Below are 27543 nucleotides of genomic sequence, written 5' to 3'. Positions count from 1 at the left end.
TGTGGTTTGACGTTTGTCATTATCCTGCAATGGATGAGTTTGTAGATGAGGGATTGGGTACCAGTGTTGTTAATAAGCCCTACCTAGGTGTAGGGATTATTTTGTAAAGTAACGCTCTTTATGAAGTGTAAAAAATACGCATGTGGCATTATAATTAAATTGTGTTTCAGTATTCTTACGTCGCGAGCCTCGATATAATGAGATTAGAAATACTGATTAAATAAAGTGTTAAAGATTTGTTAGAAGTTGTTTATTAGGCAAGAGAAATTTTTAAGAAGCTTATTAATTAAACTTTTTAGATGATCACCATAATTTATTCTGCAATATTAATTGATTAAACAGTTTGCCTGCTGTGTTAACGATACTGTAGTGTGACTCAACAGTAGTAGGTAAAATGTAAAGTATCAATCAATGTCGGAAGAAGATAATTACTGCGTTGTATACTGCCCATCTAATTGTAAATGACATAATCTTCGCATTGCGAATTTACGCCATCATTATATTCATGAAGCTGTCCGGTCTAGGCGTGAGACGTATAAAATAGCCAGTTATCTTGAAATCTCGGGATGTTTCTATTATTGAAGTCGAAAAAGGATGCACGGAGAGATATTTGGCAGCATCAATGAGGCGGAGCGTGACGTCGGCGTGCCGATTACGAGGCGAATGTATTTCGATGGTAATCTCAACGAGCGACTGGCGGTTTGATGTGTCAATCCGAGCGAGCGTCGATCGCTATCATCCGATAGCTTCTATTGGGCAACCGCCACGCTTTGTTATCCTAACGGACTTATAAAATTCGACGGCCCATGAACAGATACCGAGCGGACAATACCGTCCGCCTTTCCAATAAATTTTTCCGTGAAGCCTCAATTTACATAGACAGCCGACCGCGACAATTAAAGGTCTCGAATGAGTTTCACGCGTCCTATTTCTGGTTGTAGCACGGCAATCGAGTACGCGGCCAGCCGGCGCTACGATCCGCACACAAATAAATCGTTAAGCGAATTTCCCAACATGGCTTCCGCGGATACGGCCAATGGGAGGTAGGGGGCGGCGCGGGGCGGGGGCGGCGCGGCGCTGCATCTTCGTGTGAAAATTTAAAAAATTACGAGCACCGCTTTTATTTTTATGACTGCTTCGGCGATGCTCGCAGGCGCCCGTCTACCGACGTGATAAATTTCCACCGAGACACGATCGAGAAGTTGTAAATTGCGTTATAGCTATACACACTATATACGTACGCTGAAATTCCTTGTTTTCAAGTACAATCAACTTTCGACTTTGGCACGCGTAGGTACTGAACTAAACTCTTAAAAATATAAAGGAGACCAGTCATTACAAACAAACAGTACAAAAATCTGTCTAGGTAAAATACTAGACAGATTTATTAACTGATAATCTAGCAAAGTTATAAATCATTTGAAGCCACGAAGAATGTATGTACTTTATGAATAAATAAGGTAAGCCAGCTGCTTCAAAAGAACCTACACATGACATCAAAGTTTTGTCGACCCCCGCTCTATTCCGAGAGCCCTTCCGTCTATACGTACCCGTTCCTATGTGAACGACGCACACAACCACACCGCTATTACATTTACATTACTACACGGCTGAAACTATCGTGGTGTGAGTGAACACGATGAAAATCTTTATTTTCACGCTCTATCTCTCTTTATCTAATCGCCCCGGTCAGATAAGGACGGAGCGCCGGAAAAACTGGCGCGGGGCGAGGGGTAAAGGCTACATCGATTCCGCGCTTTCACTGCTAGGGGCCGTGTAAACCTTTAAAAACATTGCTTTTGCCGCGCGATTGTCATCTCTAACTTTATATGGATAAGAGGAAATTTTCAGTGCGGTGTTGGGCCTGGTAAATGGATTGCCTCCCCCTTGGGGGTTCTCATAGTGGGATCTAGATGGTGTAGATATGCTGATAGGCGGCGGTGTGTGCGCGCGATGTGGCTGCGTCTGTGTGTGTAGCATAGCTTTGTGTTTTCCGGCTACAAAATCGTGTAGGTATGTATTGTAAGAGGGCTGCATCCGGGCTGGATAAATTTTGCTTGTGTTAGCAAATATATGAAGGGTCGTAGGTATCCCTTTTTGCAATATAATTTTACGTTGTAGCGTAGATAGGCACATAGATTAGGCAAGACGGAGGCTGTGATTTGATTTGATTAGGAGGTGTTTGCAGTAGGGGCGGGGGAGATAACGCTGATTGGATCGCTCGGGGGGCACGGCTTTATGGAAATATGTTTTTAATGTGGGTGGTTTATTGAATTAGCGGGAGTTAGTGTGAAGCGACGCGGCACTAATCCGTTTGATGTGTCGCTGTTGATAATTAACTCAATGTTCAATGGTTCGGTTATATAATTTAGATATTTAATACGTGCTTTAATCACTTTCTAACCACAGGAATTTTGTTTGGTATGTGTATTCGGCGCAGCTGTTTGCTTAAAGTTTACAAGTACGATTAATTCTTTAAAATTGGTGCTTTTGTACAATGTCCACTTAATACGGTCAGCTTACAGCTTTATGCTATAATTTCTTCTGTGGGGGTACAAAAGCGGTGTTTTTGTTCGTGTCACATTCACAATAGCGTCGTCTGTTGTCATAGCTCTCAAGTTTACACTACACTGGAAATTAAAGTGGCCAACAATATGTACTCTCTGTTCGTGATGCTTTTTATCTTTGTCGGCGTTTGTTTGGTATTTTTTTGGCGTGTATGTAAGATATCGATCCGAGAGGAATGTCGTTGACAGTGAAATGGGTTTAACAATTAATAAACCTCTTTGAGATACAGGACAAGTGTTCGAATACTTGGGATTCTTTGTATTTCATTCGGCGGTATCGTTTTTTAAGTAATCAGAAATAAACTATGATTAATTAGTTGTCTGGTTAGATATTCAGATTCTGATAGAGATTTTCTGTAATAAAAACAATACATTTTATCGTCCATAATAAATAAGGTTTTATTTTATTCTGGGTCGTCCGAATAAAGCGTTTTCACTGGCAAGGTCCGCGCAATAAAAAATGACCCGAATAAAAAATAATCCGACTCGTAAAATTTACGAGTTTTTCCAGCCATTTCAGCGTTTGAGGAGTGAAAGTAATTCGTCCATCAAATTACGAGTAAACAGCCGTTTTTCCAGGGGCATTAAACCGGGGGGTGACTGGTGGGGTTGGTTGGTTGACTCCTGTAATCGGCTTACCATTGAACCCCTCAGATTTGCTCGCATCCCCTGGGATCATGCGTGATGCACCAACAGTTATAGGTTGATGGGAACTCTTATCTCGCTTAATATAATCGGATTCTGGTAATTGAGTTGTAAACTAGTGCAGTTAATTTTGATATTAAGCGGATATGAGTTACGGAGTTGTATTTGCAGTGATACAGAGAAGACGTTATGGGAACCTTTTAGTTTTAATAGTTTTAATTAAAGGTTTTACTATAATAACAAGGGTAAAGTAGATTGATTAGGTATTCACGTACATTAAATAACTATATATTAAATACGAGTCTACTAGAGTGACCGGTCCGGTCATCATTGCATATACCGCAGTCGATTAAAAAAGCCTATATGTTCACAAACGGCATCCATCTTGAGACATCACATCTGTCACATCAGACAACATATTTATATTTATTTAAAACATCGCTCAATAAGACAGGTTTCAGCTACAAAAAAAAAAACAAAATAAAACAAAAAAGTCCGGAGCTCGTATGTCACATAAATGGAACTTTGTGAAGAAGAAAAAGTGTGTGTTATAGGCTCGGCTAATATGGCCAGCTCTAATCTCATGCAGCACAAAGGAGCTGCCATGACACAGCAGATATTGACGCAAACCATTTAATATTTAGGTATTCCAATATGCAGAAGTACTGACGAGGCCAACGATGCTTGCTGTCTTTATAATATTAACTGGGAGTTTACTAAATTGAACGGAAATGGTAGTATGTTTAGTTTTTTCTTGAGTGACGTTAAGGTCGTACTATTCTGCTTTACATGAAAATAAATATTAATTTTTGTGAAGGGTTTCCTTTAATAAATAAGCAATTCCAATTAAACTTAACGAAATAAACTATGCTTAGATTCTTAGAAAAACACTATTTAATGAAAAAGGAAGTTAATTTAGGACACGAAACTAAAATATAAGGCAATTACAAGTTTATTGTATTCTTGAATGTACACGACTTACGAATCAGCTTTTTATGTTACAAGATTAATTCTTATTAAATTAATGGCTCCGCGAAGGCCACAACATAGATAACGTTATCATAAAATCGAAACTGCGTTTATTAATAGTGATGATAAAACATTAAATGTCACGTTATCTAAGAATTTAGAAGATAACGCTTATTGAGGATTAAAAAGCAATCTTTGCACTGATTTTTATTGCGCAGTATCTATGCGAGTTAATAATATTCTGTGTATGAAGGCTTGTGTGCTCGAGTGTACTAGCGGTTGAGGCCGACACAGTCACTTACGATATTAAATCGGACAATACGGCGCGGTGCGGTCACGATAATCTTTGGTAGTATTCGATTCTAGTTACCGAGAACCTCAACCGGTGTCCCGAATAGTTTGCCTCTCGTAATGTTTTACGACCTCAATGCTTTTCATTCGATAAATGACATGACAAATTAATGGATTTATTATGAGTCGGATTGCGCCGGCTCTTTTTATTTTGGTGTCGGTTTAGGACGAATGCATTTTTAATTGAGTGAGGCACTTTTGTGGACTGTATAAAACGGCCACCGCATGCCGTGGATGTTTTTTGTCTGATTGACGGGTTGTAATGGGCAGGTGCGTAAGAGAACCCGCCGATAGCTACCTCGCTTTTTCGTTTCGATATTCGAATATTCACTTTTTGTCGGTCGCGTCGTTTTGCGACTCAACTGATCGTATTTTATGTTGATTGTTTTAACGTACATTAATAGGGTTGTAAATTTTGGTTATCCTATAAGTTTCCAGTAATAATATTTGGACGCACATTTAACTTTAATAGGTTTTCTTTTCGAAAAACATATTGGACTTCTCTGTACGGTTGTTAATTAATTAATTTGTATGTGGACCTACCTCTACGTTTTATTGCCGTTATTCTGTATATCCTTTTATGAAATCATCATAATCATAAATTGTCAACATCTGTGGTACTTCAAATGCCCCGTGTTCAACAATTTTGGTCGCGTATTCTTATTTCAACTTTAGTACGCGATCGCCCTTTAAAAATTGTGCTTAAAATAATAAACGCATTACTGTCACTTTGTTGTATAATAAGTTCTTCAGCGAGTACAATTAATAACAGAAGTGTTGTAATACAGTAAAATTAAACTACAATTTGGTTTGAATGGTCGCACACGAATGGCTCAGCTGTTTAATATCCCGCACACGTTGAGAAGTTCACAAAAGGAATAACATCATATCTTGAGAACTATTGGCTTATAAATCCTCCCTTTTGAGGAACATTTTTATTTTGAATTGACCATTTTTGGGTATCATTTTTTTAATCAATTTTTATTTTCGCTGTGTTAGGTGTCACCAGCTATATCCGGTTAGACTGGAAGCCGACCCCAACATCGTTGGGAAAAGGCTCGGGAGATGATGATGTTAGGTGTCATCACTGAAGCACATCACAGTTTTCCTAATTTTCCTCACCTTCTATTTGTTTTATTATGTAATTCAATAATTAACCTAGTATGTTATTTGTTGCAGTCGTTACAAAGTGCAGCGAGACGAGCGGGTACTTCGTGCGCCAACTGCAAGACGACGACCACAACGTTATGGCGACGCAACCAGAACGGAGAGCCAGTGTGCAATGCCTGTGGATTATACTACAAACTACATAATGTGAGTACTAATTTGTCTATTAATCGTAAATCGTAATTATTTTTGTAAAAGGTAAACAAATAAACTAGATGAGGCCAAATTTTCCTTGAGAAGAAACACCAAAACAAACTAAGGGGTCGTAGTCTCTTATTATACTTCCATAGTTATACCTACATATAATATAGAGAAAACATTATTATCCTCCTTCGACGTTTCTGAAACTTCAGTATTTTCGTGGTAGGTACCTATTTGAAAAATGTATTCACGGTTGGCAAGCTAGACAATTTTCGGGTAACGTAGGCTATATTTTGTGTGGGTATACATATAAAGACTTTATATCTACTTGAAAGGTAAAAGTTTTAGGGAATACGTAAGTGCATCTACGGAAAAATATTCGTAGCAGCATGTTAATGTTCGTAGTAAATAATAATTACATTTAGTAACCATATGTTTAATTCCTGTTTTACTTATATTCCGTATATTTTACTAGGAAAACGTAACTAAAATATATTATGTAAATAGGATTTTTAAGAAGTTCTATTAGATGAATGGACAGATTTGTGTACGAGAGGGAAAGCGTAGCGTGTTTCGTAGCCATATAAAATATATCATCGCAAAATATTCTAACGTTTACAGTTAATATTCATATCAACACCACTATAATAAAGATGCTAAATATACATTTTTAAATGATGAAAGTTGGTCACTCGTGTCCATATACCTCTTTTTCAATATGGTCAAGACCAATTCGAATATTAAACTGGTATTAAATGGCTGAAATATCGGATTACAAATCCGCATAGTGTTAAAATCAAATTATTGCAAAGGAATCCAATAAATAAGGTTTTTTATGAATCATGTGTCAGATATGTGATTTTCAAGGGCCTTAGAATTAAATAACGATTAAATCGACGCCCTTTAATTACATACTTTGAATTCGATAATTTGATGTTGTTTACATAAATTAGTCTTGATAGCAAAATTAAGCGACATGCCTCAAAATCGCAATTTCATTCGATCACATAAAGTCAGAACAAGTTCAAGTATTTTCAACTGAATGTACTCAGATGAATTCATAAAGATTCCAAATTCAAACTCTTCCAACTCCAAGTATAAATAACATCACAACCCCAACATAAAAATTAAAAATCAAATTGCCTATAACCAGAATAAAATAACTCTAATAAAGTAGAAGTATCTAAATCGGTCCCTCGTCAGTTAATCTGGGGTGTCCCTCGCGACTGCATCCCCGGGGACGACTTGACGGTATCTTGGTGACAGATAACTTGGGGTCAAAGCCGGGGTCAGAGCGGGGGTTAAACCCGGGGGTTCAAGGCTTGTAATGCGTCATAAAAGCCAATACGATTGTCTCACATGAATTACGACTGAGATACCGTCTCTAAATGGCTCAATTACATTTAAAATTTGCTCTCGGGAATTATTGCACATCCAATGGTTTTAATTCAAGAATAATTGTTAGTAAAAGTAAAGTCGAAAAAGATGGATAGATTGTGTGAATGGAGACGCCAGCGAATGATAAAATCGGAGTAGATAGGGAAAAGAGCGGACTGGTAAAAGTAGAGGGAATGATGAAATAATAAGTAACAAAAGAGTAGTTACATTATCAATTGTAAGTTTATTCAATTAGCCACATTGCATAACCCGGTAGACAGTGGCACAAAAATTAAAAGAACCAAGATTTCGCGCGAAGATAGTTGATAGATAAGGTGTTACCGAACCGTTTGAACAATAGTAGCGTTTCCAATATCCGGTTTACAAAAATAGAACAAGTTTTATCGCTGATTTAACAAGATGTAAAGTTTAAATGTCAGGCTAAGTAACAATTCTCACGACTCTCACAGCCCCGACGAAAACAATAAACATAAACCCTCACGCGATCCCAGCCCGCTGTACATTCGTACGGAAAAAGTACAAACATCACGCAAAAATTAACTGTCAAAGCGACCCTTCGCTGAAGGCTCTCGAGATTTTTTTTCATTGAAATGTATACTTTATTGCCGAGTGGAAGCATCAGAGCAACAATGTTGTTTGCTCTAATTATTCGGAAGGAGCGACAAAGGAGCGAATGGGAGTGCCTGCTACTTCAGACGTTGAAGGCATAATGACGGGGGCACAATACGGGATTGCCAGTAGCATTGTCAAGGGCCTGCGCCCGCCTCTTCATACATATTTATACACGGCTCACTTACACATTCGCTACAGATTCCATGCCCTTTAAGACACACATTTCAAATGCAATAAATAATTAATCTAATACATTTGCGCAAAATCATGTTTTTGTTGAATACATGAATACTAATAAAGACAGATATTCAAATTTTGACATTAGTTGTTGACACATTAAATTGATACTCGAGCTGTAAAGTCGCACTGTTTAAATACTATAGTTTATTCAAGAGATGAGAATAATTTAGCAATTATTATATGAGTATGCATAAACATATGTATTTCATGAGTGTATAACATAGTTTAATAGCACAATAAATTTCGTGTTATACCGTGTGAACGTGACTTAAAAAATGCCTTTGCCTTAATTTGATATATCTACATTCATGGATATTTATTACTTTATCAAGTCGTAATGAACTTCCTTTACGAATATTTGAAATCTATATTTTTGTTCTATTATAATATGAGTGAATTATGTGAGAAAAGTGCCGCTAGGCTGGGAAATAGATCAGACGTAAATATTGTTTTTTTATACTTTAATGCGACTACAAAGTGGTTTCGGAAGGCAATTGCACAATGTGTACAGCCTTGAAAAGCAAATTTAAAGCAACAATGTGTAAATAAATACTGTATAATATTAGCCAGCCCCAAGGCGGACACATCGTGATCGATTTCACTCAAAAAACGCAATTCATAACACAAAGCACGAGCGCATTGTGATTTGAGCCAACGTCACCCTCCCGTGTGGGATCGAACAGTCTTGATACTATGTGATGGTAAAATAAAACTTTTGACACTATGTAAGAAAAACTTAAATATTCATGGACTTGTTTTTATATTTTGTACAAGATATTTAAATTAAGAACCTTAATTTATCATGAGAATATTTTATGTTGAAAGCCGCCGTTTTTTCTTGAGTAGACTAATTTTAATCTATCAAAAGTGTGACATCACTTACTGAGTTGTTCTAAATATTAAACATAATTAAGCAATACGGAAGACATTGTTTGTGGTAATAAACATTCTGGGTTTTCCCACGGTTCTAGAAACTTGATAGGTGATATATTAATCAGGATCGGAGATAAGGAAACAATGCAAAAAAGTCGTTTAAATAAAATTAAGCTTCAATTGGTGTAGATAAGATATCACTTTAATATGATGATCCACGAAATTAAAAGCAAAATGATTCAAAACAACATATGATATGCTTATAAATTAGGTGGTTATGTTAAACTGTAAAACAACACTTATCATAATGTGTTCCTTATTTCATATGAAGTCATAAGTCATAATAGTCGATGGACTACCTCCACTGTATGAAGATATTATTCTTTTCTGCTAAAATTCCCGAAAAGGTCAAATATCAACATCGTTCGAGCGGCGTATTGTTCAAACAATGCTCAAGTATGTTTACTCAAAACATATCCTTTAGTGGGCCTATTTGGTTGTGTAACTTAACTATAAATGCCCATAACCGCTGGAATTGCCCTCATACAGGCCATATAGACCCGAGAAGCCGACAAGGGTCTTGTTATTTTGGCTTGAGAGGCCATAACGCTTTGTGCTATTGTTTTTAATAAGAACATTTATTGGATTGATTGTGATACTGTTTTATTTGATTGATGTGGGAAAAATATTGAAGAGGGTTAAAAATACAAATGGTAAGTATGTTAAAGTTTACAAATAATATTAACATTTTAACGTATACTGAGGATTACAGTTTTTTCCTGAACATATTATGTGACAATGAATTGTAATTTTTGCCAACACGGATGAGTAGACAACTTTAAACTGTGACAACTCCCAAAGGGAACTTTACTCGGTAGGTACCAATAAATACGTGATTGAAAATAAATTATTTATTTGGCCATCCACAATAGCCGGTTAATAGGATTACAGTGCGGAGCGTGGGTTCGAGTCCCGTACCTGCCCACCGCAACAAAACGAACCATCCGTATGTTCGACTCACTTTTTATAAATTTGTTTATTTAATTTATCACGCTCGTTTATACGTTACTTCCTTCGTGTTATAGCCGATTAGCTTTTTGTGGTTTGTATTCATTTTTTTCGGACAACCTTTATGCTCCCAATGAATTGGTATTCAGTTTTTGCGGTCCCATTCAATTGTTTTCGATTTCTTAGTTGTTTAACCGATGGCATGTTAAAGTGAAGTTTAATTTTAGGCTCCCAATTGTAAATAGGCAATAATCAAAGATACTTTTTCAATGTAAATTGCACGTCATACTTTATAGAGCTAATAAAGAAGACGAGCCTTGTAATATCGCTAATAACTATCATCCTGTACACTCTAAAACATTTGTAACGACGTGTACTACAATTTTGATACAATAAGTTTCTTAAGCGCTAGCCAATAAAACACTAAACAAATTAATACCTTATTACACATTGGACGTTTCGTTCCTAGAGCGGTGCGTTAAGTGCCTGCCATACAAAAGTATTGGATTACCAGTTTGTATGGAGCTAGAGAGAGAGGGACCATAATAACAGCTCAAATGATACATTTGGAATACAATGGGGCGATCAATTCAATTTTTGAATCGAGAACGCTCTTCTAGTTTTCTTTTTTTTATCGTCTAAAGTGCTGTTTTGTTCAGCCAACATCCGAGGGAATTTGACAGTCACTGTTTTTTCACCCGTTTTTCTCTGATATTAGATTTAATGCTAGGCTATGGATACAATGTGTTTGAGATAAGGGTATCTTCACGAATTTGTCTGCTACTCTTTTTGTTTGCGAGATGTTTATTTGTCTAGACTTATACTGTAATGTAACTGTATAACAAAGGATTTCGTATAATCCTGTTTAGTTGTGGAGAAATCTTAGCAGTTTGTATTTGAGACGCGTAATCTATGATTTAGTTCCTTACTGCGCTACAAGTCAGAAATGAAGTTTGCATTTCCAAGCTGACTTTAAGTTAATCGCGGCGAACATGCGAAAGTTTGGCTTGTTAAAATTCTCTTCGCAACCGCCAAACATGGCCACCGGTGGTAGGAGTCAGGCTTTAACTCGCGTGTGAGATAAAAAAACGAGGTACGTTTAATTTACTCATTACGTTACATTACATATTCGTCGGTGCGGCTGGCTGGCGGCCAAACGGCCGACGCGTTTGGCCGAATGTTATAATGACATCAATTTGAATATTCAACATTGAACAGCTATCCTATTTACATAAGTTCGACCGTTGAATTTTGTGGCGATGCAAATGCTATTCGCTACACTAATTGTGCTGTTCATTGTTCCAGTTAACATTTTCAATGTTAGTTCGTTACTGCTTACTGCATTTTTATCTCATTTATGCCTTAGTTTTAGTAAATTTTGAGATTGTGCAACGTCTTAACATTATCCCTCTACTCTCTCGGACTACTTCCATAATAACTGTCCTCTATGAAAACCGGCGCATGAATTCATAGATCTTTACACGAATTCATATTTGTAATAATTAAATTCAGTGTAACTTGAATAGCTTTGCCTTCCTTGATAACAGAGACAGGCTTCTGTGTGCCTGAAATAGGAATCAATAAAACTAGGCTACGTTTTTTCAATTTATTATTTTCAACAAATGTGTATAATTTTGCCAAAAAGTGATCACATAAAATAAAAGAAATAAAAGCGGGTGTTCGCGCAGTAGGCCGGAAAGATTTTATCTGTTGGCAATACAGAAAAAATGGCGCCCACCGGAAGTGTCCGAGCGGCGCGCGGCGCGTTACTATTTTTTTCTTTTTTTGTTTTAAATGGCTTTTTCCCGGCAGCGTACGGCCGGAAATGCGTTTGCGTAGAACTACCTCACATTGCCGAAAAGCGTTATGTCCGATAAAGTTTATAAGCAATTTTGATACTTGCGACTGATATGTTTAGGGTTAGGTATCGCGTATCAGGTTTCTGGTCAGATGTTTCGGTACACTTGAGGACGTGGTGAGTGTAGCGCTAAATAGGATGTTTTTATTCATGAGCCTTAAGCTCCCGTTTTGTTTAGTGAGCGTGGCCCCAGCTGATTTACTGTCTTGGATATAAATTTTGTGAAAATGTGAGAATTATTCACGAAACTGCGCAAAAGCAATTAAATTCTATTTAAAGTAGATACAATAAATGAATGTGCTTAAAAACTGAACGGTGGGGTGTATTCCCAGGCTAATTTTGTTTAGATAAAATTGAGAAGACCTAAATTGAAAAATGAAATGAAGCGGCAACTAGGAAATACCTAGTTGCCGCTTCATTTATATGGGTCCAAAATTACATAAAATGGTGCTAGAATATATTTTTGTCTTGTATTCTTGTATTATATTGTACCTCTTCAATCTTTCATCAACGAGACCTATTTCAATCTATCCAACTGCAAATTACTGGCCAGTTGATTTTTTTACAAAAAGAACAAAATCACAAGTACCAACGTAACGGTCAAACCAATTTCCATTTCCACTAGTTCCATGGGGGATATTTAAAAAAGGAACCGAAATAGCAGCTGCACGTCACTCGGCGATCGTTCGCGCGATAACTCGCCGTGTCCTTCTACAAAACAATTACTTGCGCCTGCGCCGAGAGTTTCGCAATACTTATTGTACGCAAGCTTTTGTCGCGATGTTTGTAACTATCGATATATCGAGTATTACCTATTCTCGTTTCGGTCGGCACTTTTGAACCGAACCCTATGTATCGATTACGGATTTTTTGAGAATCGGCTCTTGCTCGTAAATGATCTAGCCGCAATTTCAATTTTGAACTTCAATTGATATAAACCATTTGCATGTTAAATGATAACGATAATATTCAAATCGTTAATACTAACCTTGAATTTCAAACATGATGCTAAAAATAGAGATTTATTATTTCGAGATCTATACAACTATAGTTCTCGAAATAATAAATCTCTATTTAACTGAAGAATAAAAATAAGAAGAAATATTAGAATATATAACTGTATTATAGCTAAAAATACATTTATTTCAAAATGTAATATGACATAAATCATTCGATGTGAATCTGAGCAACCTACGTGACATGTAACAAAACTGTCACTTGCTAAGCTCCATAAAAATAGAAAAACCATTAGAGGAAAGATTTAATTCCCTGATAGCCGGAGTAACGTGAACGTCTTGTAATTAGGCGATGAAACGCCGGGGATGAGATGATCGCAGATCTGGCGCTGCGCCACTCTATCAGCGCCATCTAGCGTGATCTACGAGCACAGGAATACTCCGTGCTTTACATTACAATTTTATTTTATAAATTATAATATCACTAGTACTCCAAAAAGGGTGGTATATGACAGCGATAAGTAAAACAAAAGCAGATAATTAACGAACAGTCTATCAAGCGTATTAGTGTTGCACGGTTGATTGCTTCCATGAGATGTTCGGGCCGTTACCCCTCCAGTACATCTGTAAACATCTTCCCGATAAGCATCTGACGTTTGACACAAAGCGCGGTTGCGGGAGATACTATCTCAAAACTATCGTCCTCCTCCCCCCGCGCCGCGCCCCCGACTTCCTCTCCTCCGTCTAATTATTTATTTATGTCCTCCTATCACACCATCGATGCGCTTGAGTGCAAAACTGTGCGGGCATTACACCAATTCATATTTAGAACTCCGTTTCGTTATCATGTAGGTAATCTCGGTGACAGTTTAAACTGAAATTAGCGCAATGTCTTCGTAGTTTTTTAGGTCGTTCTGTAAATCCGGAATTTAGTCTCGAGTGCTACTGTTTGTGACAAACGTTTGTGTTAATCTGTTTCTATTGTCCCTTATGTAAATACAAAGAAATGTCTTTGTCATTATTCAGTATTTGACAATACGTTATCTTAATCCATAAGTACTTGTTCACTTGAGATTATTTTGTGTTTATAACAATGCCGAAAGTTTTGACAAGAAATGGTTGACTGCACTAAGAATGGTGACCATATATTTTAATCTGACCCCAAAAACCATAAAAATTAATAATAATTGATAATATTTCTTTTTACACCGGCACGCAACCGTCGGAATATAATTGGAGTTAAAAAAAAGTTTATGACATCTCACTCGTACAAAGTGGCCAGGCCAAGGTGTAATTTGATTGAAAGCACCAAAAAAGTCTCGTAATCATATAATAAGTGGTGGAATAATTAGTGGGGGTTTAGGAGCAGGTGCCGTGCGCACGCGTCGATCCGAGCGGCTTTTACTGCTGACCGAACGAAAGACAAATGACTATTACATGATATAAGATAGTGGTTTTTGTTCCTTAGTTCGTTATACGACATTTTATTATACGGCTGTATAAAATGTGCTGGATTAAGTATTGTTAAGTTGTAAACACAACTGTAGCAGCTTTCATAGTTAAAACATGTAATTTGCTTAGTTTAAAATTTATTAGAAATCCAATTCTCGATAAATTCATAATTAAAATAAACTGCGCTACAAATTAGTTCGAAATAACAGTACTTAAAACTTCCGTGTTCAATCCCAAGTTATTCAGCTGTACCGCAACATTAGTGTTGGGAAGCAGAAGTTATCGATAATCGAGAAGCTGTTAAACTTTGTGTCGACGTGGACAGTTACGAGGTCTCGTTGGCGGGCTCGTATGAATTAGTGTAGCGTGGTAGCATCGTGAGATTTAGTGCGGACGCCGCCGGACTCTAATTGGACCGGGTTCAGTGCCACAGGCGCGAAACATTTAAATTTATTGGTTTCCATAATTGTTTTTGAGATGTGAAGTTGGTGCTCCTGCCACATATACTATCTTCATTGCAAATATGGTTTTAAGTTAGAGTACGGTGAAGTCAATTCAATAATTCTCTTACACTATTGTTAAATGGAATTACATTATTAATAAACTGCCATTCTCCTTCGAAAGTAATCACGGACAAAGTGACAACTCAATGCGTACTCAACGTCTTGCACAACCATCGGACCTATTTCTTAATCCTTATCTAAAGTGTTAATAAAACGACAAACATAACTTCATTATCAACTCACTAAATTGGAAATGTCGATATTTTTATCGACACCTGATAATTGACTTGATATTATTTGATAAATCCGTGCCACGAAATATACATGTATTTAATAAGATAAGGATAAACCGTAATGATACTTTTGTAAAGGAACGACTTAATTTCACTAGATATCAGTAGCAACTAATCTACGACAATAATTGCATTTCACTGATTGTCTAGTTCAAATGATAATTACTAAGTGACATTTTAATTGAGTTGTTTAATTACATAAGTTTATTGAGAAACAGTATACTTCATGAATTTATCTTTATTTGAATCGCGTTATACTTGAAATGATCGAGAGCATGGCAAAAATGAAACGTTACAATAATAACCGATGCATAAGGCCTTGCTCACACTATAAATCGTGGATGTCGATAAATTTGGCGGGTGTATAAATCGTCGTTTCAATTATCCCCCGGAGTAGCAGCTGTCGGCGGACTCCCGACTACTGCCCGGAGTATTTATTTTAATCACGTGCACATATCAAACACCGTGGTGTTTTATCGACATGTCTTGCAACACATCCTTAATTATGAAATTTGCTTATCATAGTTTACTTCTATTTTAAGTAAATTGCATACACGAGAAATGCATGTTGAGCATTTAGCTATAAAAGGAGAAATTGCAAAAATAGCAGTAATTGCTATAGTGTAGCGTTACGCTAGTTATTTTTCTTAATTAAATTGGTTGCGTGATCCGACAGGCGTTATGTGGTGTTAAATAGTTGAGGCGCCACTTGATTAAAGGCAGTCGCCCTATTTGATTCATTGCCACACGCGCATATAAAGCGTTTGAACCTACTCGTACCTTTGCGAGGAATACTTAAAAGGCGTTTAGCTAGCTGAGAGCGTTTAGTACACCATGTATGTGAATCCTATTTAAAAAGTGGAATTTGAACAGAAAAAGACTGGAATTTTCTAATGACTTACTCTTGCGTAGTTGATAGGGGGTAAAAAGTTGTGCTAGTTTATCTTTAAAAGAATGTGGATAAAGTGAAATCTGGATTAGTTTTTCACGATCCTATTTACAGAAATACGAAGATATGTAGGCATAAGAATGTAAGTTTTGCATAAATTCTTATTTGTAACATGTCTTGCGGGTTCCATACCACTGGGGTTTTCAGTAGGCAGGCGCCGGGCACGCATGATTGCGGCCCGGACTAACTATGCGGAACTAATTCCTCAGAGACATTACCGCAGCCGCTTTTTGTCATTAGTTCATTACACACGTCAACGAAAATATACTTTTTAGAGTTATGTTGCGGAAAAAAACATATTTCTAGGGCTGAAGAACCCTTTCAGACTGATACGGTAGAATGATTCTCTTTGAAGCGTTAATTGAAAGCAACAGATAAGTAAATTAATGACTAGCAAATAGATTAGTTGGAAAATACAGTGAATTATTTTTATATCCCTTTACAGAAAATACCTTTTATTTCACTTTTAGATTTGAGGCTATAATATTACATACTTTGGTACGAGAGCTAATGTTTAGCTCATGACTTCAAGGACTGTTTTTTACAATCCAACCTCAGTTTCTTTAACAACTATTTTAACAAATATCAAGTATGAAGCTACCCTTCAAACTTCATAAAAATACAATCCCAAAAAACAGAAGTTTTAATACCATTTCGCCAGTACATGTGATTCTCCGTAGTATCTGTGTGGGCTCCGCTGGCGTTCGCCGCGGCCAATTGACAACGGCTTGTTTGTTTGTCCGGCACGCCACATATACTCGCTGCTCTTAATTGCGACTTTCGACACGATTGTCGGGACGACTATTTTTTTGTTTGTCAGCCATTTCTTCTTATTGATTTGAGACTAAAAATGTTAGTTTTCAAAATGTTATGTACGTAGGGTAAAGTACATATCCTGCACATCCTTTCTCACCAAAAAGAGCGCAAGCTTTTGCAAAGAATATTCTTTGTGTGCAACCAATCCAGTCCTTTTGTGATTCCTTGGTCTTGGGGATAAGCAATACATGAGCGTATGGTTTAGGTATATAGGTTGTCGAAAGAGTTACCGTGGCCCTTGTATATAAAAGGCCTACGAAGGAACACGATAGATTTAAGATTTTTGACATGACAAAAAAAAGATACATAAGTTGACTATTCAGTTATTGATAGATCGAATTATCCTCTATTATACAGTCCAGTATCTATTAGGTAATTCTATTTTCAAAACCCTGTCTTTCCTTACTCTGATCTGATCAGTTCGTTGCACATTTTCTCACACTGCATTTTCAAACTGGCCATCAAGAATTTTCAATCGCTTTCTATTTTCAAAGCTGAAGCGATTACACAAACATTTATCAAGATTTCGTACACAGGAGTTATGGTCTTGTTAATATCCTATTCCGAGATAAAAGCCTTCCTTGAATTTATCAGTTTAGTGAGAAACTTTAATATATTAGTTAAATGTAATACTTTATGTGCATCGGGTGAGATTTGTACGTTACGATTAAGTTTAAGTAAAATGGTTTGAGCAACCAAATAAATCTATTTCAGCAGGTCCTTAGTCAAACTTCAATAGCTTAACTTACTATCTGGAAGTATTTTGTAGTAAATAACAAACAAATATATTATCCACCTACCACGAGCATTTTTAAGGTTGTTGACTTAATTAACATAATTTCCCTTATATATGTAACCGTAATTGAAAGCAATATCCTAGAACATTCCTGCTCTAAATTTACAGTAGCAACTAGGCCTCGTAAAACCAGGTGCATGAAAGGAGTATTTATTTAGTCACAAACTAGTTTTATGCGTAAGAAAGGTGCAAAAATCAAACGCAAGCCACGCGACACGTAATGTAAGATGCCAATTAAATTATCCCTGACCGCAGGTTAACGATAATAAATTCTTGCCACTTAAGCTGCATATTAAACGAATTCTTTCCTACGTATTTTCATTAGGAACATAGGTGTTTAGGTATTATACGAGATATATTTGAAAAAAAAAGTAACTGCTTTGTTATCTATCCAAAACTAGAGGTATAGTTCACTTCATTTTTTTTCTGATAATTGTTAGGTACAAACAAATAAGGCCATCTTCCACTACTATAAATTAAAGTAAATAGTTATCAAATCGCATTTCTTTTGATCAGCCGAAGAGATTTACTACTCTCATTTCCACCGTTATCTCTGACTAAAACAAGTCCATATTCATCGCGATTTATTTGACGCTACCGTCTGTAGTTGATCGTAAATTTGTACCAAAACACTTTCTCTCCTACTTCGGAACTGTCAAACGCTGCTCTCACAATTCACACGTCGAAAATTCACGCCGTAGAGTATTTCTTACAATAATGAGTCTGAATATAAAACTCGCTAAAAAACTCGCACGCGATTCTTAAGGTGTCGCCAGCTCGCGGCAAATTAATAAGACAATGCATCGGAATTTCATACAATTATTTATAGTTTCACGTTCACCTAACGACGTGACAATAGCTCTTAAAATCATAAGAACTTTTTGCTGAACTTATCACAATCAACGGTAAATGCCTGACGTTTTGAAAGAACGATTCAAATTAAGAGCGCTCTTTTAATTTCGAACTCGAAAGCACTTTAAAATGTAGCGATTTTAGCTGGAAAGAGTGAGTGGTGTGATTTATAAGGAATAAAATAAAGCGCTTTATTCAAGCGGTGTAGACGTTGTCGCCTTAACGATCTTAAGTGAAGTGTCACTAATAACTCTGCTAAATGATACGGACAGACAGACAGTGCGCATAACTACTGAAACTTTTTTGATCACTGTTATTGGATTGACACCTGTCATGTTGTTATTAATTGCAAACTTTCTTACCGTAACGTCTGATAACAACGCTCCAAATCTTTATGTTATTTTGATTAATGCATTTGTTTGATACACTTTATTTTTAAAGTGGGTTTCGGGAGCAACTCACTGACAAAAAAACAGCACTGCAACACCAAAGGCGTTTTATTATTTGCAAGCAAAACTGCCTGAAAGTAACGAGTTAATAAAGCAATTAACTTGTACCGCTGTCAAAACCCATAACATCCTAGAGTTTTTAACACCAATTTATCATTACACTCTTTGAACTATAAATCACTCGTCAAGTAACAAATAGGTGCATTACAGGCCAAAAAAACGGGCAACTTATCATCAGAATGTGAAAAAAGGTAATCGTGCAACAATTACGAACAACCGTAGATTATAGCAAGCAGCCGTTATTTAGGTAAACATTGACAGACCGTATTCGAGATAAAAACTAAAGTCCCACAAGGTAATACCGTCATCGGTTTCAATACAGCAATTTACTAGTTTTTACCCGTTAATAGGTGTACAATGTTTTTGCTATATAATTGGTGATAATTCTTAAAGTAGGTATGTAGTGTTAATTTAATTTGTATTGGATCTTTATCTATGTATTTATGTGATGTCGACACTCTTTAGCTTATTATTGTTAGGCTGTTATTATTTTATAATGAAGCAGTTCTAATTAGTATTTTTTCGTAAATTACGAAGTATCTACTTATTTTGTATTATGTTTTAATGAAAGACACACTTCAGGTGAAACTGCATACAATTCAGTATTGAGTACATCGAAAGCAAAAAGCTTTAGGTACTAAAGAAGTTGTTCAGATGCATTTGTTAAGTGCCACCTGCGATTATATTACCTCCATGATTGATATCGATATAATCGGTATCTTGAGTACTTAACCCCCATCTAGATATCGAGTTAAGGTGGCTACATCTCGTTTACAGCGCTTTATTTCGCAACAATAACGCGTCAACTTTGTTTTATCGCGCATTACGCCACAATTTTATTGCTCTGCGATTGGTTTGTACGTCCCTGTTCCGTTTCATTACAATATTTATGTCCAATAAAAGGCATGTTCGCCGTTTTCCAACAATTAACGACATAATAAAGCTTTCTAGCGGTTGGAAAAAATTACAGCGAGGGGCCGTGAGCAGCATTTTCCATGGCATTGTGGTATGAGCCTGTTATTTTCCCATTTGAGCGGTTTTATGGCTGTGTTTGTGCAGATGAGTGCAGATAGCGTAATAAGCGCACTCTCCGTCCTAGAAACATAACGCAATTATTCGCACGCACAACGAGACGCAACGCGTTTGTTCTCCGCGGACATTTCGCATAGTCACGCCACTATTGCATTGTTTGTGCGAATGTATCACACACTAGCCAATGATAGCAGTCGATGTAATGCGTGTAATATAACAAAAACTTTATTGTCTCAAAGTGTTATTGCGCAAATTGGTACATTTATTGGTTGTTAATATATTTTTATATTGGCCGTATTTTCCACTACAATAAATCTATTGTTTTCTTAATAATCACTGCAGTTAAGTTACAACCACATCTAACAGCGTTGAAAAAAAATCAATAAAAATATTTGTGTTTATGAGCATATTCTAAATTGGTAGGTACTCATGTAAGTTTTCCAGCAATAAGGGCAGTACGTAGGTAGGTTTCATAGTTTATTCAGCATGGCGTGCTTAGGCGATATTACATTGACAACTAGATGCATGTTGTGCATGCCGACTGTACCTGCACTGTTTTACTAACCCTGAACTGTACCGCACGAAAGCAATGACAAAAGTGGACTTTTAAAACGAAATTACAATTTTATTTTTGTCTCCGTACTAAAATTTTAAACTCCTTAAGTTGAAACTTCAAAGTTATTTATTGTGGACGTACCGAATTAATCACAGTATGCTGTCTAATAAATTGTTCGGCAATTCACTTTATTATGTGCTTACGTCAGTAACCCGTTTGCTAATTCCGATTTAAGTAGATCATAGATTACATGTTACACAAAAATATGTTTGTTATAATTTTAAACAAGGCAAAACAGCAGGTATACCTAGGAATGTGTAATTTTACTTTTAATTCAAGTAAAGAAATAATTCGAAAACCTACTTTTTATTTTTTGTACATTAAATTGTAAGATACTCGAGCCCTATTTTTCTGTCAAAAAGTGTATCTTTTATCAAACAAAATCTTCAACATACGTCCTCCACAATTCATCCAATTACGTAATTTTTTGATTTGTACAAACCAAAGTCATGTTTACTAGTAGTAGCTCAGTATGTTTGGTACAATTTACAAGAACGGACGGTAATGAGAAGTTTGCACGCTATGGTACCTACACTCAAGACTAGTACACTGTATTAGGAATATTTAGAGCAAAGTTATTGGTTTACAAGTTAAAAATCAATTTGTAAACAGTTCTACAATTATGTATTTTGTTTTTTGTATGCTGGCTCGAAAGTTATTGTCAAAAATAATAATTCCATTCCTCTCAAGTCTTACTATTACTGCAATAGATTGTTGTCTTATGGGAGTACTAAAACTGACATTTAGAATTTGGAATCCAAACTATCTATGGGCCATTTAATTTAATTTAAATGGCCAGCTTTAAAATTTATGTTATTCCACACCGTATTCTTTTTTCGGATAATCTATGAGCCGACCCACATTGGACTCATTACGTCCCGCGTCCGTATCGTTGCATGCAAAAGCCTTGTTCGGCCAGATTCATTGCTTATGACCGCTGTATTTCTGGACGTAATTATGACCCTGTGGAAACTTACTCTGATAACGTAAAGCGCATACTAAGTAGGTGGAAATGGAACGCAAAAATTGTATGACGTAGTGATGCTTAAGTTTGTGTAACGCGTTTGATTAAGGAGTATGAGGTTTCGCTAGACTTTACATGGAATTTAGTCCTCATAGGAAGAGGAGGTATTCCCTTCCATTAAGAGGAAGTAAAATATATTATGTAGTTAAGAATGTTGTGTTCGTAATCTAATAATATGTTCATACAGTGAAGTTCTATAACTTTTCTATGATATGGAAGAAGTATCTGGCGTTTGGCCATACTTGACAATCAGGAATTTAAAAAAGTGATTAAACTAATAACTAACTTCGATTTTCCCCGTTATCTCCACAATATTCGTATATTATAATTTATATAGCACATATTTCATTACTAAGCCAGCAACATGCACGTACATTCACCCATCTAACTACACGGACAGTGGGAACTGCCAGACGTAATTAACCTGGCATAATGGCCAGTTATTAAGCAATTTCTGCGCCAACAAGGCGGATGTCTTGTCAGCTACATACCCCACTACATCAGCCCTCTTCCGCTACCTATAGACGAACACATAATCCTTCGATGCTATTGTCTCGCATACTAACTAAGCAATATGTAGGTACCTACCTACACATACAAGTGACTCCTAACTCAAAGCCAATCGTAATGTTATTAATTAATTCCTGAAACAGAATTCATTAGCAGATCGTGTTAAAAATTGCTTGGCCTTTGATATTTACTCGTCCATATATTACGTGCCATAAAAAAGCTAAAAACAAATAATCAGGACTATGAGTAGATCGTTATCAGCATAGAAGTCGTCTTGTTTACCCAACTATTCAGGTTTGCATCTCGACCGTACATTCCTCGTTTATTTACACTTACTTTTATTACGAGCAATAAAACTGGTACTTTCTAACAAGGAACTAATTTGCAATAATTGATACGGAAAAATAAAAGCTACCAGACCGTTTTACGGGTGCGCGCTCCAGTGGGTAATTAAGAAAAAATATAGCTAGCAAAGGCTTCGCAATGACCTAATTTGGTTGCAGTCTAAATCTGCCGGCATGCAGTGATGTTAATGCATTTTATATTGGTTCAATTGGGAGGAGAGACGACGGCGCGGTATGCGCGATGTGTGGGCGATTCGCGGGAACGCATTAGGGACGCCGGGATCTGGCACGCACTGAACTACGCAGTACTTCACCAACAGATTAATGAAGCTTTATCACTGTCCGTCTGGAGAAATTGCACTTTGTACAGTTTGTGAATACTAGTTGCCATTCAATTACGTGTATCATATGACTAGTTTATCTTTATAAGAGAAAATGCTGAACCGCAACAAAACATCGTGAGAGATTTCCGGATTAAATTTTACTTAAAATGCAATGTTACATCTATTCAGCAACAAAAGCTTAAGGCACGATTAAACTCAATTGCACGTCGCCAAAAACAAACACAAACAAGGGCAGGTCATGCGCATGGGCTGCGTTCGCGCAGGCGCAATGCAATCGTGCGTTTAGGGCCCACATGCCGCCGCCAAGTTCCCTGGAAGGCGATGAATAACTCATTGTCCGTCCGTCCGTCCGCCGTGACGCACGCTTCTAAGAAACAACGCGATGCAAAGCAGAAGTGACCGACATAGTTGACCCGAGAATTTGGCAGAGAAATTGCACAATTATGGAAATGTACATGAGCTTATCTGATGTGGAAAGCACGTTGCTGACTTTATCTATACGTAATCATACGAAAGATCGAGATGGCGATCCTTATATGCTGAACATGTAAACAAACAGCCTCTCTGTCTGTCCTTCTATTATTTAAAGAAAATCTCCTCCTTTTGAAAAGCTGTTCATAGACAATGTGACCCCAAATTTCGTTTTCGTTCCTATAGGATAGTTTATCATACAGGAAATTCGCGAACCATAGTACGAGGACCTTAACCTCAAATCGCGCGTCACCGCAGTTTCCCACCAAACGCGTACGAAACACAGGCGCAGTGCATCGCTGCACTAATTAGGATGCACAGAGTGACGCGAGCGGCGGCGGCATCGGCACCAAACAGCTGAATATTCGCACACAACTATTGTGATACCATTTTATGGTTTCGGCTTGCCTTTATACTCCGTAGTTAGCATTCTAAATTGGTACCACAGACGTTTTTTCATACCGCTAAATGTCGTGTCACAGCGATAAAATGGAATACTGGCGGTTAACAAAATTGTGTGATTCAACAACGAACAATTACGACTTATTAGCCTCGTCCAGAATATTGTGATGCTTCAATTAAGCGAAATATTATATTCAGAGTGAATAATTTGGTCGATACGTGATTTGCTTGTTCAAGTAAATCCTAGTTGCTTTGTGTTATTTATGTTAATGGTAGCTTCACGTTGTAATGTCATTCTCATTCAGGACAATGAGAGTTGGCGTGCGTCTTTTGTTTTGTATTATTGCACCGTTTTCCCTATTATGGTCCTTTTTAAATCATCGCTCATCAAGACATAATTTTATATTGTCTGAGATTTCTCTAAGCCAGTTGAAAATGCTAATCTGAACATTATACTCAACAATTTTAGAATTTCTGTCCAAAATGCTAATTTCAAAATGTCCTTGTCAACAGGTAAATCGACCGCTTACAATGAAGAAGGAAGGTATCCAGACAAGAAACCGCAAGCTGAGTAGTAAGAGTAAGAAGAAGAAGGGTGGAATGGGTATGGGAGGGGGCGGAGCCTGTGCCCTGGCCCTCGGAGGAGTAATGGGAGACATGATCAAGCCTCTAGGAGACGGCACCAAGGGTTTCGGCGGGTCCGCCTTCCCGTCCGCTATGGACTTTGGTAAGCACCTACATAATCAGTATTTTTTATTAAAATTTGTGATGAAATATCAACTAGACTATTAATTAGTAATATGACACTTCTGTCTCAAGATCAATAAAATATCGAACATTTTATGATACACGTGTGTGACATTTATTTTTGGCTGTCAATCATGCTTACATATTCATGCTTTATTACCGCTTCAATTTATTTATCAACACCGAATATGGAAAATTATTGTTCTATTTAAATAATGTGTGTCTGAGCAAATATAATCACGCTGTTTTATGACTCTATTGCAATAAACTTTTTAATTATTCAAATGCCAAGTCTATAAACAATTAAGAGTTTACGAGCGTATATTATTTATTTCTTCCTATAAATATTATATTATATTTGCCAATGATTATTGCAATTAAAAGATTTCAAATGTTAGGCGCAATTTGCATGAGCTGTTGATTGGTAGTCCAATTAGTGGTAACTATATTGCACCTCATTTAATTCTAATCGTCTTGAGAAGATGTAAATGACTTGCAACGAATACTTGGTTACGTTTGCCGCAAGAATAATAATACGGAAACTTAGTAGGAAAGCCATACGTACTTCTGAGAGATTAACATCTTCTTTAAAGAAGGAATGGATTATTTAAGTAAGCAGAGTACCTTTAAAAGACTCGTGTTGTCCTGATTTCTGAAATAGAAGCCAAAATAGATTAATATACTAAATGTTTTTTTTTTTTCACAATACAAACTATAGCTGAACACTTTTATCATCACTCCATTTGTTAGTGTTTAAATCCGTTAGCCTCCTTAAGTAAATTACAAAAAAGCCGTCGGTATTAACTTAATTAAGACTTACTAAGTAATGAGTTAATGAAGGGAAAATATTAAGCGTATCAGCGAGTTATCTGCGTTCAGTAGAGATGAATAGCTTCTAACTTGCGGACTGGTTTGCAGACCATTACTTGTAATCTCTAAATAAATTTAACTGCGACTTATATATTTTATGCAAGTTAAATACCAAGGGTATCAGGAGCGTGGATTGAGATGGTTAACTTTAGCCCTTATTAAGATACTAGCTTTCCGCCCGCGGCTTCGCCCGCGTGGAATAAAACAAATTGTACGTCATCCCTCGGGAATTCCTCATTTTCGAGGATCCATTATCGTATCATTTAGCTTCTAAATTTATATGTTCATATTCGTTTGCAATATATAAGTAGATGTAAAAAAAAAACAGTTTAGACGATTAAACAAATTGTACATCATCCCTCGGGAATTCCTCATTTTCGGGGATTCATTATCGTATCATTTAGCTACTAAATTTACATGTTTATATTCGTTTGCATGTTTATATTACCTTGTTTTAAACGACACACAGCGTCATCTACAATCCATCCATCAAGCAAACAATATTTTTGTTTTCCCTCGGGAATATCTATTTTTTCGGGATAAAAAGTACCCTATTAGTTAATCCGGACTTCTAACTTTACGTCTGCAAAATTTCAAAGCAATCGGTTCAGTAGTTACGGCGTGAAAGCGGAACAAACAAACAAACAAACAAACAAACTCACTTTCCGATTTATAATATTAGTAAGGATGTTAGTATAATATCGTTAGTTGCTCAGCATTTAAGTATTGTTTTGTACCTTGTATTAAAAGATAACACGATCTAGACGTCGTTTGTCAAATATAAAGGCAGATATTGTAATGATGCTCATACAAGTAATTTGAAAATAATCAGCATTTCGACTGAGATATACTTAAATATATTATATTCATATAAATCCTAATTCAGAGTATCAGTAACGACAGTAAACCACTATAAAATGCTGTGCCCATTTTTGAGCCCATAAAATCCCAGTTCTAATCAATTTCCTCTTTGTCCACCAGGTCAGCACCAAGTGGGTCTGGTGCACCCAGCGGCGGCTCACATGTCGCATTGGTACGGGGCGCCGCACCAGGGCTTCGCCCCTCCACCTGCCTCCCACAACCCCTACCATCATCATCACCTCGCGCAGCTCAATTCTATGGTAAGCACAAGTTAAAATAAACTCTATGATAAGTTGTTATAGTCCTAATTGTCTTGATCATTGATGGAGCATTTGGCCAGCATTAGGAAATTTGAGAGAAAGTCGATAGGGATATCTACACCGATTCTTAAGAAAAGGCATATTTCATGGTCAAGCGACGCTCTTGTTATATTAAGATCAAATATACTAGAAGGTTACTAGACTTTTAGGTGATTTTGATGAAAATATATACATATATTTTGTGAAACAGGAATTCTGTGTTAATTTTCTAACTTTATAATAAAGTTAAAAGTATTTGACTGCTAGGTATGCAAAATAATCGTTTATCTAAACTATATCGATCCTTATCGATCTAAAAATATAGCAATAGTAGTAAAATGGGTAACTTATACTAATATTTTTAGACAAACTCTAGTATAAAAAGCACTGAATGAGATAGATACATATCAGAAAACTCATAAAACTATAAATATTCCATCCAATAAAATTAGAGTAGGTATTTATTTGGTATATTTACATATTGATATTGCAATAGCAGCTAGATAGCCTTAAAAATCCTATAAAAATATTTCCGAAGGTGAATTTAGATTAATTTATGCGTGCACTATCATGAATGCCATATTATACATTATGCCTATTAATTTTATCTCAATTTGTTAATTTGGCAATAAAAAAAAGATTTGTTGAAATAGCATACTTAGAATTCATTTTATGTAAAACTTTCAGGCGATGATAAATAAGAATGAAAGAAATTCTTTAGGTTTCTAAATAATACGAATATAAGAGAAACCTTGTAAATATTTAATATTGAAATGCATATTACGTAGTGTAGTGAGAGTCAGTAGGATGTAATGTAAAATGATCCGGTGTAATTATTGTAATTAGTTTTGTGCCATTCCTAAGTTTAAGCGTCGTTTATTGGTTGAAACTCACACTGCGGTATCTTTGCTAATATCGAAACATTCGTTTTATGGGATATGTTTGGCCATTATTAAAAATCCTTCATATTATTCACTGTAATTCATTGATCGTTTAACCCTTATACAGTAATTTGAACTACGAAACATACCCTTGACTGAAAGCGTGTCGTATTCATAGATTTGAGTA

General features: G+C 36.4%; 1 protein-coding gene across 4 annotated transcripts in view; it reads left to right on the top strand.

The window, feature by feature from the left end:
• Window positions 1-27543, top strand: part of LOC124630297 (GATA-binding factor C-like) — a 93791-nt gene that overhangs the window by 64678 nt on the left and 1570 nt on the right. For all 4 annotated transcript variants that reach the window (XM_047164127.1, XM_047164126.1, XM_047164125.1 and 1 more), the window contains 3 exons: window positions 5712-5846; window positions 24212-24425; window positions 26297-26436. In XM_047164127.1, the coding sequence (XP_047020083.1) occupies window positions 5712-5846; window positions 24212-24425; window positions 26297-26436 (489 nt within the window). The remainder of the gene's footprint in view (window positions 1-5711; window positions 5847-24211; window positions 24426-26296; window positions 26437-27543) is intronic.

The sequence above is a fragment of the Helicoverpa zea genome, chromosome 5 (genome assembly GCF_022581195.2).
Source record: "Helicoverpa zea isolate HzStark_Cry1AcR chromosome 5, ilHelZeax1.1, whole genome shotgun sequence".
Classification (NCBI taxonomy): domain Eukaryota; kingdom Metazoa; phylum Arthropoda; class Insecta; order Lepidoptera; family Noctuidae; genus Helicoverpa; species Helicoverpa zea.
The sequence above is the reverse complement of the archived record's forward strand: the minus strand, read 5'-3'. Positions and strand labels throughout refer to the sequence as shown.